The 15,090-nt window shown below is 38.3% G+C and overlaps 1 protein-coding gene across 1 annotated transcript; it reads right to left on the reverse strand.

Moving 5' to 3' along the window:
* Positions 1-878: 878 nt before the first annotated feature.
* Positions 879-14,094, reverse strand: ankrd54.S (ankyrin repeat domain 54 S homeolog). The gene is made up of 9 exons (XM_018261244.2): positions 13,887-14,094; positions 11,220-11,332; positions 8,960-9,007; positions 8,480-8,578; positions 6,920-6,991; positions 4,826-4,873; positions 4,095-4,219; positions 3,489-3,596; positions 879-2,417 (listed from the first exon to the last, which is right to left on the reverse strand). Exons 1-9 carry the CDS (start codon positions 13,979-13,981, stop codon positions 2,343-2,345), a joined length of 783 nt encoding a protein of 260 aa, XP_018116733.1. The 5' UTR covers positions 13,982-14,094; the 3' UTR covers positions 879-2,342.
* Positions 14,095-15,090: the final 996 nt, after the last annotated feature.

Raw genomic sequence — 15,090 nt, forward strand, 5'->3', positions numbered from 1 at the left:
TTTATTTTTTTTATTTAAAAAATACTGTGTACATTAAAATGCAAACAAATGATAGCAGATATGTGTGAGCAAATGTCACTGTACACAAAATATCTGAAAATTACCCTTTGTCAGTTGGCAACAATCATTGTGAGTTACCCTCCCCCATTCAAATACACACATAGTACATATTTCACAATGCCCAGATGATTATCTTGCTGTGAAAAACATTATCCGGCAGGCCATAAAAACTGCTTCAGTTTCTGGTATAGTCCCACAAACTGGTGTTCACCGAGTCAGAACCGAATCCAACGGCCTGGCTAAACTGAATCCAAACACTACAAAATTTGATAAATTTGCAGCATGCAATTTCCGTCAGTGATGAAGATTTAAATTTGCTTCAGATTTAGTTGAACCCCTAATAGTAACATCCCTAGTTTGCTGGTGGTAAATTGCACAGCACTGGGTTTCAAGCGTACTATGCATTTAGGTCTTTCTGCTTTTCCTTAAAGGAATAGTTCAGTGTCAAAATAAAAACTGGGTAAATAGATAAATAAAAAATGTTTCTAATATAGTTAGTTAGCCAAAAATGTAATATATAATGTATCCTGCTTTTCAGCTCTATAACTCTGAGCTAATCAGTGACTTGAAGGGGGGTACATACAGTATCTGTTCAGTGAGTTTGCAATTGGTCCTTGGCATTCAGCTCAGATTCAAAAGCAACAGATATGACCCATGTGCCCCCCCCCCTCAAGTCTCTGATTGGTTACTGCCTGGTAGCCAGGGTAACCAGTCAGTGTAAACCAAGAGAGCTGAAAAGCAGGAAGTAGTGTTCTGTTATGTTAGACATTCAGTCACTCCAGCCTTTATACATTACATTTTTGCCTAACTAACTATATTAGAAACATTTTTTATTTTGCACAGCCTATCTATTTATACAGTTTTTATTTTCACACTGAACAATTCCTTTAAATGACACCTGAAACAAAGGATTTTTGAAAGTGCAGATCAAGCAAACATTAAAAATGTATATATTAGCACTACCTGCATAATAAACAAGGCAAATAGCATAACAGGCAGGACTAGATTGGGATTTAAAATATGATCTGGCATTTCAAGTACACAGAGGCTCAAACAGCTCCCAGTAGCCGACTAAATAGTGACCATCTATGACATCTTATAGCAGCCCCTCTCGCATTTGCCAGAATCCACCGATTTTCTTATAATGATTATTTTAAGGCTAATGCCACACACACAGGCAATGTATTTCAGATAACTCAGATGAACAATTCCAGTATCCATCCTCTGCCACCTATGCTTTAATGGGAAACACAACAAAGGGCTAGCATGAGCACTCACAGAGCAATCTACACTTTTGTACATTTACTAATCGGTGGGAGCTCCAGGAGACAGTCATGGGTGTTCTGCTTGTGAAATTACCTTAAAGGTTTTGCAGGGTTCTTTTTTTTTAAGGGGAACTCCGGCTTCCAAACCAAAATTTGATAAAGAGGCCCGCATAACACAGAAACCCCTAATATATCCACCACAGTTACCTGTTTCTTCAAAAAGTATGAATAAATGCCATTTTCTATGCTGCAATCCAGCTGTTTAACAATTCTTCTCTTTCTGCATCATTTGAAATCCTGGCAGGGAAGGAGGGACTAAACACTTTGTAACAACTTCTCCACAGCTTACAGACAGCATGCAGGAACTACATAACCCACAATGCATTGCACCATGATGTTCCTTTCCTTATTGAAATCATGTGTGCAGGGAATTGTGGGGTTTGGAGGATGCAGGCTGAGGACAGCTGGCTGCTGATACAAAGTAACAGTAGTCAACCAGCTCAGCAAAGTAGTCAGACAGATCAGCAGGGGGGCCTAGGCTCAGGGAACTGCCAGAAACCATTAAAATCATGAAAATCTGCATATTTTTTAACTGATGTATATTGCAAAGTTGCTTGAAATTATGTTTACTTTTCAAAAAGTTATGTTTTTGTGGTGTTCCCCTTTCATTGCAGTATTGTATAATACTTTAGAGGCACTGCAAACCATGTTGCTTGAGATTGATTTAATAGAGTATTATATATTATTGAAAACTGCAGTAAATCTGATTTTTTTGCAGCAGCATTACTCCCATCCATTAAACATTGTTTTCAGGCACATACAATTTTTATTTTAATGACAGCGGATAAGCACTTCTAAAATGAAAAATGACTAGATATGGGTAAAACACTATCAGTCTTTGTACCTTTAATTACCTTTTACATTAAAAAAAAGACAGCTAGCGCAATATGTTGGTACTGCATCTTTCCAGGTTGTCCATGTCACTGAAAGACATCACAGTTCTTAACTGAGGTCTGGCTACCTGTTCTCCATTTTCTGTATCTGGAGGCTGAGTGATGTGAAGCTAGCTAACATCTCTGTTACTTCATCCACCTGAAAGAGGGGTAAGTAAGTTATGTACTATGAATGACAGCTGCAAACATATTTGTGCTATTAAACAGATGTAAAAAAAGCTGTATAGGGGGTGTTTTTAGTTCAATAATAATTAATATATGCATAGATCATCATTTAACTCAAAATGCTACTTTCAGAAATAACAATAGGTGGGCAGCATTGTCTCACAGTTGATAATGCTACTTTCTGCAAACATTATATTCACCCAGTAGCTCTGTCGGCATAGTCGGAATACTCCCCATTTCCTCTAACATTCCAGAAACATACAGTAAGGTTAACTGGCTTTGAATAAGACAATGACAAAGCTAGCTGCAATGGGGCAGCGACTGATGTCTGTGATGAACAATGCTAGCACTATGTTAGCACTTTTTAAATAAACTGATTCAACAGTGTTTAACATCAGTAACCTTAGGTACCCTGAACAAATTTTGGACCATACAGAAGTGTTTAATTAATAAAAATACAAGGTACGGTCACGGTCGCCGCCTGGAGCACATCCTCTCCCTCCCGCGTCGCTCCTAAAATGGCGGCACCCATGGCCGCCACGTGGGTATCGGCGACATGACGACATCACGCTGTGTCAGACGCTGCGCGCTGCGTCACAACGCCTGCACCGAATTGGCGCCAAATTTGTAATAAAAGAGCGCCCAGTACACCAAATTCCTGCCCAAGTATAGGAACGACGTGCTAAGTGTTCCTGGGTACTTTAGTATATTATATTAGTTTTTCTGGACCTTGACCCTTGCCTGAACCCTGTTTTGAACCTGTGCTGCCTGCCTTTGAATTCTAGCCTGTTTTTGGATTTCGTCTCTGCCTGAACCCTTCTGTACTGTGTATTTGGATCCTTAAACCTATAGCTTCCTCCTTGGTCCTGACTACTCCCTGGTGGGAGCCGATAGGCCCCCTGACAGGTACAAAGAGGCATTGCTGTTCTTTTTATATCCAAGTATTAGTATACACATTCATTCCATCAGTTAAAATGAAAGTAAAAAATTTATTTTAGTGTTTTTCAGAATATATTTTTCAGTTTATTATCTCTCTTACTATTACCTGTTCCTTGGTGCTAGTTCGCTGCAGTCTAGAACAGATCTGGTCTAACTGTTCTGTTTGCTCCTGCTGTCCAAGTTTGTCCAAGTATTCCCGCAACATTTGGATGATCTAGGGATTGGAAAGGTAAATTAATGTTATGCCAAATCGGACCTGGGGTTTTCGGATAACAGATTTTGTGGTAATATGGATCTTCATACCTTAAGTCTACCAGAAAATCATGTAAACATTAAATAAACCCAATAGTCTGGTTTTGCTTCCACTAAGAATTAATTATGTCTTAGTTGGGATCTACAAGCTACTGTTTTATTACAGAGTTATTATCTGATTAAAATGGATCTATTTGGATTATCTGATTAAAATGGAGTCTTTGGGAGACGGCCTTTCTGTAATTTGGAGCTTTCTGGATAATGGGTTTCCGAATAACAGATCTCATACCTGTAGCAGTTTTTTTGCAACACCTTGGTCTTAAGTTTGGATATCTGTAATTAAAACCATACAACAGACACATGGACTACTGCTATTCTGTTTTTGTTTTTAATTCAACCAAGGGATCACCAACCCGATACCTGAGTTAATTTTCAGTACCCATAACTACTATATTCTCACCTGTTTCACCTCTAGTCGCAGCGATTCCAATGTCTGCGACTTTCCATCCTGCAAGATGTTAAGCTTCGATTTGGCCAAATGAAGGGGGGTGCGACCTGCGCGATCTAAAGCATCTACTCTGGCACCTTGCAAGCAAAAGAACATTTTAAGTCATTAAAACAAGTCCTGTTTTTGAAAGCATAAATAGAAATGAGTGCAGATGCTTGTACAGCAGTACTTCTCTGCAGTACTCTGAAATACATTTCTGCATGATTCTGCATCGTTTGAGCTAATTATAATGGTGCTTGTGGTCTAATCCCCAGCCTGCTTTATATATGTGTATGCAGAGAAGTAAAGCATATTAAATAAAATACTATTGATTAGTAACTTTAAAAATACTTAAATATTCTAACTAAAGGGGAATTATTAGTATGTTTACCTTCACTGATAGTGGGCTGTGGTTGTCGCAGAATCTCAAAACATAACGTGCAGTATTTATATACTATTTTCTGTTGCACTTTTAGGTTAAAATTAATTGTTGTAAAGTTACTCAGAGTTGTTTTCCGAGCAGATATGCAATTTACAATAGTTTTCTTTTTTTAGATATTAGCAGTTTTTAAATTGTTATACTATTAATTTGCTTGTGATACTGATTTATTAAACAACCACAGTAAATTTGCAGATTGATTTAATAAATTATAAATTCACATAAAACTGTAATTTAGCCATTAGTTTGATAAAAGACAACTTACCCCCACGCAGCAGCATTGTGATTACTGGAACGTGGCTGGTACAGGCAGCTAGAATAAAAGAGACAAGTATAATTACCAAACAACTTGATTAAACTACAAATCATTTAGGAATACTGAATAGGGGCAATTTAAGCTTTTTTGCCTGATGAGAGTTGGAGCATCAGGTTAAAATCAAATCACTGGCAGCACTCAACTGCAATTAAAGGGGTTGTTCACCTTTAAATTTTATTGTGATGTAGAGTGTGATATTCTAAGACAATTTACAATTGGTTTTATTTATTTTTTTTAAATATTTGTGGTTTGTGTTATTTAGCTTTTTATTCAGCAGCTCTACAGTTTGGAATTTCAACAGCTATATGGTTGCTAGGGTCCACATTACCCTAGCAACCAGGATAATGAACAGGAGAGCGCATGGATGGAAATATAAATAATAATTTTTATTATTAATTAAATAGCAATAAAATTGTAGCCTAACAGGGCATTTATATTTTAAATGGGGTAAGTGACCCCTATTTAGAAACTAGAAAGGCAAATATTCAAAAACTAAAAAAAAAAATGTAAATGAAGGCCAGTTGGAAAGTTGCTTAGAATTGGCCATTCTATATCATACTAATAGTTAACTTAAAGGAGAATGACGCCCTTAGGCTGAAGGAAAGAAACTTCTTCCCTCCAGCCGTGAGTACGGTGTTCTTCTGGGAGGCAAATAAAGATGTGTTAGCCTACATTTTAAAACTTCTGGACAAATATAAAGAACATAAATGCTTATCATTAAAAGGGTGGTTCACCCTTAAGTTACCTTTTAGTGTGATGTAAAAAAAATGATTTTCTGGGATAATTTGCAGTTTTTAATTTTTATTATTTGTGGGTTTTGAGTGGTTAGCTTTTTATTCTAAAGATCTCCCGTTTGCAATTGGGAAACTGGAATATGAATTTGGGGAGGGTATGAATAGAACGAGGAGTAATTACAGTAACAATATCAATATATTTGTAGCCTTACAGAGCGTTTGCTTTTATATGGTGTCAGTGACCCCCATTTGAAAGCTGGAGAGAGTCAGAAGAAGAAGGCAAGTTATTTAAAGTTGGCCATTCTATAACATACCAAAAGTTAACTTAAAGGTGAACCACCCCTTTTTTTAAAACTACAAATATTTGCGCGTGTCAAACCTTAAACTAAGGAGTGTAGTTCTAAGCTGCATTTTGCTGTTGCTAAAGATGGCCAAATTTAGGCTGCCAATTCAGCTTATCTGTCTGTGTATGGGGCCCTCTAACAGGCCTACCAAACTACTATCTGGAGGAAAATTGGGCACTTGTTGATCAGCAGGTTTGATCGAGGATTGCATCTGCGCATTGATGCAGTCCTCAGTCCAATGACCTGCAAAGCAGCAATTATGACCCAGTTGTTGGCCCAAATGATAAGCTCAGCCCAGTACTTGCTGACCTCACTAAATAAGCAGCTTTTATAATGTATGGTTAGCATAACTGACAATACAAAAAACTACTGTCTTCTATAAGACAAGAATTTGTATATGGCTAAACAATCAATAGCTGAAGTTCAGTTTTTGATTGGGATAAGTGAGACACTGACCTACCTCTTAGGAACCCCCTTCATCCTACAAGGATACAGTAGCTTTAAGTGAAAAAAATTCAGACTCATCAAGTTTCAGCCTGTGCTCATATAATTACTACTTTGTTTTAGGTTTTTTTTTTACTCAAAAACATGTCTTGGCTTTGACTCAGAAGGGAGGTTGATTACACCCCGTCTCCAAAATGGAAATTGTACCAGCACTCTGATGTGTATTAACGAGTAGAATGTAAGCTCTATGGGGCAGGGACCTCCTTCCTACTGTGTTGCTTAACACATAGAACTAAACTCTGTGTCCTTATATTAGCTTTGTGTGCTGTGTATATTTATTTTTTTTATTATGTGACTTGTCTTGCCTGTGTCTACTTTTATATATTGTACGGATATGTGGTTCCTTAGCAGCTTTAAAAATAAAGATATACATACATACATACATACAATGAAGTTAATCTAATATCTTCATAATTAGTAGAAGTCATTTATTTATTTATTTATTAAATACCATAATTTACCCAAATGCAATGGTGTGTTTCCCAGTCCATCTCTTTGATTTGGATCAGCACCATGGTCTAGAAGTAATCTTACTAAAAAGTGAAGAAAAACCAAAAAAAAAAATATATATATAAAAAAAAAAAAAAGGCTTTTATTGGGTTATATAAACAAAAACACAAGTTTTGTCGTTGACCAGGGCTTTCCACTTTATTTTATTTACGGTTTATACTATTATATATATATATATATATAAATACTATTTGTAATGCAGCAATAACTACCAACAATAATGCAGGGGCTAGTTTGATACATTCTGTGTGATGTCAAACAGGGCTAAAATGCCTTCTTTAGGGCTGTGGAGTGGGTACATAAAACCTTAGACTCCAACTCCTCATTTTATGTTACCTCCGACTCCTCTGTTTTTCAAGCAACTGTAACAACAAAAACTGAAAGTGTATCAAAGTAATTAAAATATAATGTATTACTCTGCACTGGTAAAACTAGCGTGTTTACTTATATAAACAAGCTGCTGCGAAGCCATCGGGGCAGCTCTTCAAGCTGGAAAAAAGGCACAGGTTACATAGCAGATATCAGAAAAGCCATTTCCAATACAATGGTGTTTTATCTTTTATTTGTTATGTAACCTGTATAAACACACAGCTTTTTCCAGTGCATTCTAACACTATATTATATGTTAATTACTTTAAGGCACTGTTGGTGTTAGGGTTTCTTTAATACAGTAGAACCCCCATTTTACATCCCCTGATTTTAAGTTTTCCCTCATTTTACATTGTTGTTTTGTGGTCCCACCAATATATTATGCATAATACATTTAATACATTATGCATAATACATTTCCCTGATTTTACATTTTCCTGGAGTTTACACCATTTTTTCTGGTCCCCTGAAAAAAACTTAAAATGGGGTTTCTACTGTATACTAATGTATTTTCCATGTTAACTGAAAGAAGTTTAGTACACAACATACAAGGCATTTTATCACTGCCAAAGCTAAAAAAATATAAACCACATCTTTTGGTAATTCTAAATCAAAGTCAAACTACATAAACCAAAACAATTAGAAAACTTAAAACAACCTGGCCTATAGCTGTAGAATAGTTGGTAAATACAATGCAAAATTAATGTGATTTTTTTGGATTTGGACTCGGTTCAGCCAAGCACTTGGATTCGGCCAAATCCTGCTGAAAAAGGCTGAATCTTGATCAAATCCCAAACGGAATCCTGGATTCAGTGTATCCCTAAATCTAACTGTCATAGTCTAGACAGAGCTATCAGTGCCACACCACATAGGGGCTACCATGTCCAATCTCAGCCCTTATATGGCTCAGGAACTTTTTTCATGCTTGTGTTGCTCCCCATCACTTTTTTACATTTGTGGCTCACAAAAAAAAAAAAAAAAATGAGGCCCATTGTCTAGAGAACTCCTTGCTATACTTTATATTCACATGATATTTTTTATGTCAGTAAAAGTACTATGCCCTCAAATTAAATATCAGTAATGGAGATTTGCCAATAGCAAGCAAACATGATTTTTTTACTGTTCCCCATCCATCTTATTACCAATTTGGTCATTTCCATTGCATGATGCAAAGTGAATTGCTGTCCGTCCCTTGTCATCAGCTGCACATGGATCTGCCCCCTCATCTAGCAATTGTTGTACTGAAAGAGAGCAAAGGGGTCAATTTTAATTGCATGGGAAGATATGTATACTCATTAAAATTTCATCCAGTCTGGATCTACTTTGACAATATGAGGTCATTCTGTATGTTAAGAAACAAATCACAAGCAATTTAGGTGATGCTACAGGAGGGCATTCAGTGTACAAGTATAGGATCCGTTATCTGGAAACCCGTTATTCAGAAAGCTCAGAATTACGAAAAGGTCGTCTCCCATAGACTCCATTTTGTCCAAATAATCCAATCCGTGGATATTCTTATGTCATAGTAAACTATCTTTAAAAATTACACGAATGTAAGTAATGTACTTTATTATTCCTTTATTTCAATGTACAATAATTCATCAAGCTTGTAAAATACACACCTGTATCCAAATCATTTCCATTGGCTGCTTCCCTTAACTTCCTTAAAGCTGAAAATACAAAATGAAGTTTAGTGAATGAGTTTTATTATTGGCACATGGTCAGAACTTGCTGTCTGGTCTCATGTACACTAATGCAATGGCAAGCAGTCTAAACGCTCTTTAGCAACACCTCCTCCGTGTAACCAAAGCTACCAGGATTCCCAGCTGAGTAATGGACATGCAAAGTACAGGAACATGCTTATCTGTTTCAGATGAAATTCTTAAAGGAGAACTATAACTAAAGAAGTAGCTAGAAATGTTGTGCATTGTGTTTTGTGCTTCTGTACCAGCCCAAGGCAACAACAGCCCTTTAGCATTAAAGATATGTGTCTTCAAAGATGCCCCAGTAGCTCCCCATCTTCTTTTCTCCTGATTTACTGCACATGCTCTGTGATGTTACTTACTGAGCTTAGGGACCTACTCACAATATACAGTACACATAGAATAGAAATGTCACAATATAAGGCTGATTAATACAGATAACTACTACATGGCAGCACACAAACAAGTGCAATTAGCATCAGAATTTAATAACCAGCCCTGTAGCATCAGCTTATATTACAGGACAACCTCATTTTCTGCTTGATAATTTCTGATTACCCCTAAGTTTAGCTTCTCAACAGCTGCTCAGAGCCCACTGAGCATGTGAGTGTCACAGACACTTTCCGAGATGGTGACCCCCTGTGACAAATTTGAAGTCCTGGATCATTGCTGCTATTGACAAGCTGGAACTTTAGGCTGGTGCAATAAGTTCAGTATATAAAATATGGCATTTTTTAGGCATTAATTTTTAGGGTTTAGTTCTCCTTAAGCAGTTCAGAAAATGACTCTGGGCGTGGGATACGGTCCATTTGCAGGGCTCCGCCCAAACTGTGAGGCATTTCATAGATGTCTAACAAGTATTTCTTGTATAATGAAAGACCTGTACACACTACTACTCTAATCTGAATGAGCGTCTACTAAGGAAATACAAGATAAACAGTGCAGTGAACCACAAATAAATGTTTCATATTCATTATAATTATACTCATTTTCCTTTGTATCAGCAGACTTTACCAAATGATTCCTAGTACTGTTTCACAGAAAACATCTATACTCCCCATTCACCTATACATCCCCCTTCTATACTCCCATCTGGCAGAACGGTGATAATAGAAATCTTTATGGCCTTCTTTCAGCCCCACAAATTCTCTAAACAAATACTGGGTCACAGGGACTCATTCATGTACACAATATCCACCAATCCCTTAATACTTCCAATGTTAAACACAATTTGCTTTCCCTAAATGTCAGTGTAGTTTACCCAGAAAGCAGCTAGACACAGAAAACCAGGTAGACATATCAGTTCAGCAATTTCCATGCTAGGACTTCATAAAGGAGACATTTTGTGTAAAAAAAAAAAAAAAGAATGTACCAGTGCATTATAATCATTTAGATATAGAAGAATTGTGCTGTTTCAGGCTGATTTATTTAATATTTCTGCAAAAACCCAAATAATCCCTCCCTTCCACTTTCAACTCTGAATTCCCAGGCTGTGCAGGGGAGTCAGCTGCTCTCAGCTCACTGTACTGTAGGACAGGAACCAATCAGCAGCTAGCAGGACCTGATAGGGAACTGAAGCCTGTCTGTGCGGTGTGTGACTGCAGGGCTGTGATTGGCTGTTCCCCTTCTACTGTGCTTCTGGCAGGGACAGTTAGGACACGCCCACCCCTCATTTGAAACACAGACAGGGACCAGAGAACATCTATAGGGAGCTCCAATAAAGGGGCTATTTTTAAAGATAATAATGTTTAGCACCATGTAAAAGCAACACCATATATTACTTATAATTGCCTACAAAATTAGTTTTTTTGTTTTTTTTTAACTTATCCTATATGTCTCCTTTAAAGGGCATCACTGCTCATACTAAAAGAAAATGTCATTCTGATGTTATTCTGATTTCCAGTACACGTGAATTAAACAACTGCAATGGTTGTACAGTTATTTGTTGATAATTCTATTAGAAGCAGAACAGAGATTAGTCAGGTTGATTGTATGAACCTCAGTAACAATAATCTCAGGGCTGCTGCTGTCAGTCAGGCAGAAAAGGCTGAAAGGTCATCATTTATTCACTAGCGGTACAATTGTATTTATTTCAAAACTGCCCTATATCCTAAAGTTATTTGGGTAACAAATACTCCTGTACTTTCCCACTATACGGGGTTCAGGTACAACATATTACCATAGTTCTCTCTCCCCAGAGGACAGAGTCTGTGACGGTGCTGCCGATGAGTTTTAACGCGACCTCCAAGGTTTCTCCATGGCCTCTCTGGTTCCTCCCATATAGCTCTTAAAGGAAACCTGTCAGTTTTTCAGTTGTAGTGGTTTTGTAAGGAAAGAGTTAATGGTATTACATACATTGATTCTTTTTTGTAATAATGAAATGAATGCAGGGTTTTTAACAATGCGCACGCGACTTCACAAGATCCGACTTTGTGAAAGTCGGTGCGCATAGCCTCACGGGAAAATATGTAGATCTCGTGAGATTTGGTGAAGGTTGGACTGTGCACGCCGGAGCAGGGGGGTGTGTGTTCCGGAAGTGAAACACAGAGGAAGATGCCGGTGCGTCCGTCCTTATGTCTGTCTCTCTCTCTCCCTCTCTCCGTGTGTCTGTGAGCCCCCCCCCACTCCGTTCAGAAGCAGCACTGACTTCCGTCTCACAGCTGCACCGCACACATTAAAACGCCAGCACAGCTTCAAATGATTTACCTCGGACAGCTGCTTCCCAAAAGGCAATCGGTTGTGGCGCCCTGACACTGCTGCCTGCTGTTATTGAGGGGACGCAGGAATATTTAACACAAACGTCTCAGTGGTGTGGGGGTGTGGCATCATGACCCTTCACTCTTTCTGCTTGTGCACTGTGTCCGATCGGGAGCCCATTCACACACATAAGAGGTTAGGGGCACTGACCGGGAGGGACGGAGATCAGGAGGAGGCAGGGGGTTGTGAGTGGAAGTTCACCTATTGCCTCACATTATCTGCCTCTCACAATAACAGCCAAGCTCTCCGCACTCCGTCAGATTTCCATCCTCATTTTTTTGTGCTGCTTGTCACAGCATTTTGTGCTGCTTGTTGTAAGGATCAAGTGCAAATAAAGTTAAGTGACTGGGTGTGTGGGGAGAGACAGAGTGTGGATGTCATGTACGCCTCCTCCCCCGTGGCTTTGCTGGCTGGAGTCGGACTGTGTGGGGGCTGGGGAGACACAGAGAGGGAGAGAATGCCTGCTGCAGCCTGCAGTGTGCCGCCGCCCACTACGACCACATGGTAAACCTAATAACTAGGTAAACCTAGTCAGTCTGTGCTCCAATTCTCCAAAACTTGTCTTTTCTCTCTGTCTGTCAGAGTGCGCTCCAGAGGGGTGTAGGAGAGAGAGGGGATTGAAGCTGTTCTGCTGCAGAGTAGTGCTGTTAATAGAATGAAGGAGCTGTGGCTGAGCTCAGAACTGAGATGACACTGTGGCTGCTTTTTTTGCACAAAAATTTGAGCAAAAGAGGGGTCTGGATTTCATGTATAAATCACATAACTATCAATTTAATCAATATACATTCATATACAATAAATTATTTCAACCAATTAATTGCATTTCATTCTGAATTGATTCTATAAATAGGCAAATGCATGTAAGAGCTCTAGTAAAATTCATTGTGTCATTCATGATTTTCATATACCAAAGACCTGTTAAAAACAATTCTCCTGTTTATCAGTATAACCTGGTGGCACATAGCAGACATCAGAGCAGGACACTGGGCCATTCCCTGTACTAAGCACAATTCAGCAGGAACAGTCCCCTAAGTTTGCTCATAGCCTGTACAGAGAGATCCCATAAAACTATGGCTGCATAGGTATTCCCTGTACTAAGCACAATTCAGCAGGAACAGCCCCTAAGTTTGCTCATAGTCTGTACAGAGAGATCCCATAAAACTATGGTATATAGGTATTCCCTGTACTAAGCACAATTCAGCAGGAACAGTCCCCAGTTCCAGCTTTTAAATGTGGGGTCACTGCACCCATATAAAGAGCATTGCCTTGTAAGGATAAACATGTTATTGGTACTTTTTTTTTAATCAGACTCTTTGCGATTCAGATTATAATCTTTCATTCAAATCAATTCATAGTTGCTAGGGTAATTTGGACACTAGCAACCAGACTGCTAAAATTGCAAACTGGAGAGCTGCTGAATAAAAAGCTAAACTCAAACTGCAAATAAAAAAATGAAAAAAACAATTGCAAAGTTTCTCAGAAAATCCCTCTCTGCACCATATTAAAGGTCATATAATGCTGTTAATGCTGCACTGATTAACCCCTTGATATTAACGCAGTAATGTGTAATGTGTAGTTTCCAAAAAAATATATGCTTTTCTGGGGTGAACTTACTTTTTTCTATTTTTGCTCCCCACAAAACTAGATAAACATGATTATTTCCATCTTATTAGACACTTAGAAGCCTATATTTTTTTACAGAAGTAGAATTACACCAAAATTCTTGCATATTTTGAAAGTTCAGGTTGTCCTGAAAAAAACAATATATTGCTTTCCTTGGTAAACTAAAAGACCCCCCCCCAGGAAAGGCCCTTGGTAAAAACTGCTTGGCAGTAGATATTCGCATCTAGGGCAAAACAGCTGGCAGGGAAAGGGTTAAGCATGCATGAGATTTGGCAGTTTGGCACAGCCCACACACACTAAACAGAGGGGTCCTGTTTCAAGATGGCAGCACCTATGAAACACTTTTTACATGTAGGATATTTTCTAATCCATTTTAGATATAAACAAAAACAGTTGACTATAGGGTTTAACTAAGGAGGGAAAGATATATATTACTCATATCTCAAGGTGACAGGTCCTCTTTAAAAGCTCGGGTACCTCGGAAACACAGAAGTCCCCTGCCGTGGGCGCATGACATCGCTCAGTCGGTACAACCTTGCTGCTCTGCTCCTCAAGCTCCATTTGCTTCACAGGCTCCTAAAGGACCAGCAGGCCACAGTAACCATAGCAATGGAAGGCGGCAGCCAATCGAAGATTTAGAGGCGTAAATCTTGACCAATCATCTGACTTTTCCGGCCAGCCTACGTGAACAGACTTTGACAGCAAGCCGCAAAAGGCATAACTTCCCTTTCATTGGTCGAAAGATCTTGATAGACAGTTGTTTCTACCAGTAACTGATGGGGAATCGTAATATGGAACGTTTCAGGCTATAATGTAATCCTAAACGATTCAGCCCTGGTGCATTATGGGAAATTGTTTTTTGACAAACCGTGACTACAAATTTCCCGACAGTGTCAAGTTGATAATAATGGTTTCCACATGATCGTTACTGCTGCTTGTTCAATTCTAAAGGCAAAGAAAACATTTGTGGAACAAAAATGGGATTTTAGTGAAACGAGGAGCCTTTGATACCATTATAGTATTCCGTTTTTACTTTTAGAATAGTCATTCAGATGCTAGGTTATGAACCCTGCTTCTAAATGGACACAGGAGAAGGGGAGTAGTTAAGACCATTTTTGCAATACGAACAGGGAAGTAACTAAAGGAATGTTGTGACTGCTGAGGCCCAGCCCAGGAGGTATATAGATTGCAAGCTCTTCAAGTCAGGGACCTCTTCCCAAGTTTTTTATTGAAACATAATACCAAGACAACTGGAGAAAAAAAAATTACTTTGCCTTGCAACACAATATAATCAATAAATAATACACAAAAGCTATGAATATCTTGTAAATGATATCCTTATAAACGATGAGTTCTGATGTCATCAGTTATAAACAGTGAGTTCTGATGTCATTTCTGTCACATGACTCACTGAAATTTGTGTATTATAATAAATAAAGTATCCCCAGTTGCAAAATATGTGGATATTAGAAGTTACCTCGGAGTTCCATGAGTTCCTTCGGCCTCGTGTTTTTATATGATCATGAAACTCCTCGGTAACTTATATTATCCTTATTTTTACAAGAGGGGGTACTTTATTCACTATATATTATATCATAGAAATATTTATTTATTCCTCAGGTTAAGGGCTCGTACACATGGTTGTTTGCTTCTGTGTTTTTCAAACGCAC

Source organism: Xenopus laevis, chromosome 4S (genome assembly GCF_017654675.1).
Source record: "Xenopus laevis strain J_2021 chromosome 4S, Xenopus_laevis_v10.1, whole genome shotgun sequence".
NCBI lineage: Eukaryota > Metazoa > Chordata > Amphibia > Anura > Pipidae > Xenopus > Xenopus laevis.

Coding starts and splice junctions, on each gene's coding strand:
- ankrd54.S (XM_018261244.2), bottom strand. CDS start 13,981: ATGGAGCTTGAGGAGCAGAGCAGCAAGGTTGTACCGACTGAGCGATGT. Junction 4,874..6,919: donor AAACACACCATTGCATTTGG/GTAAATTATGGT, acceptor CTTTTATTCTAG/CTGCCTGTACCAGCCACGTT. Junction 3,597..4,094: donor TGCGACTAGAGGTGAAACAG/GTGAGAATATAG, acceptor TCCAATCCCTAG/ATCATCCAAATGTTGCGGGA.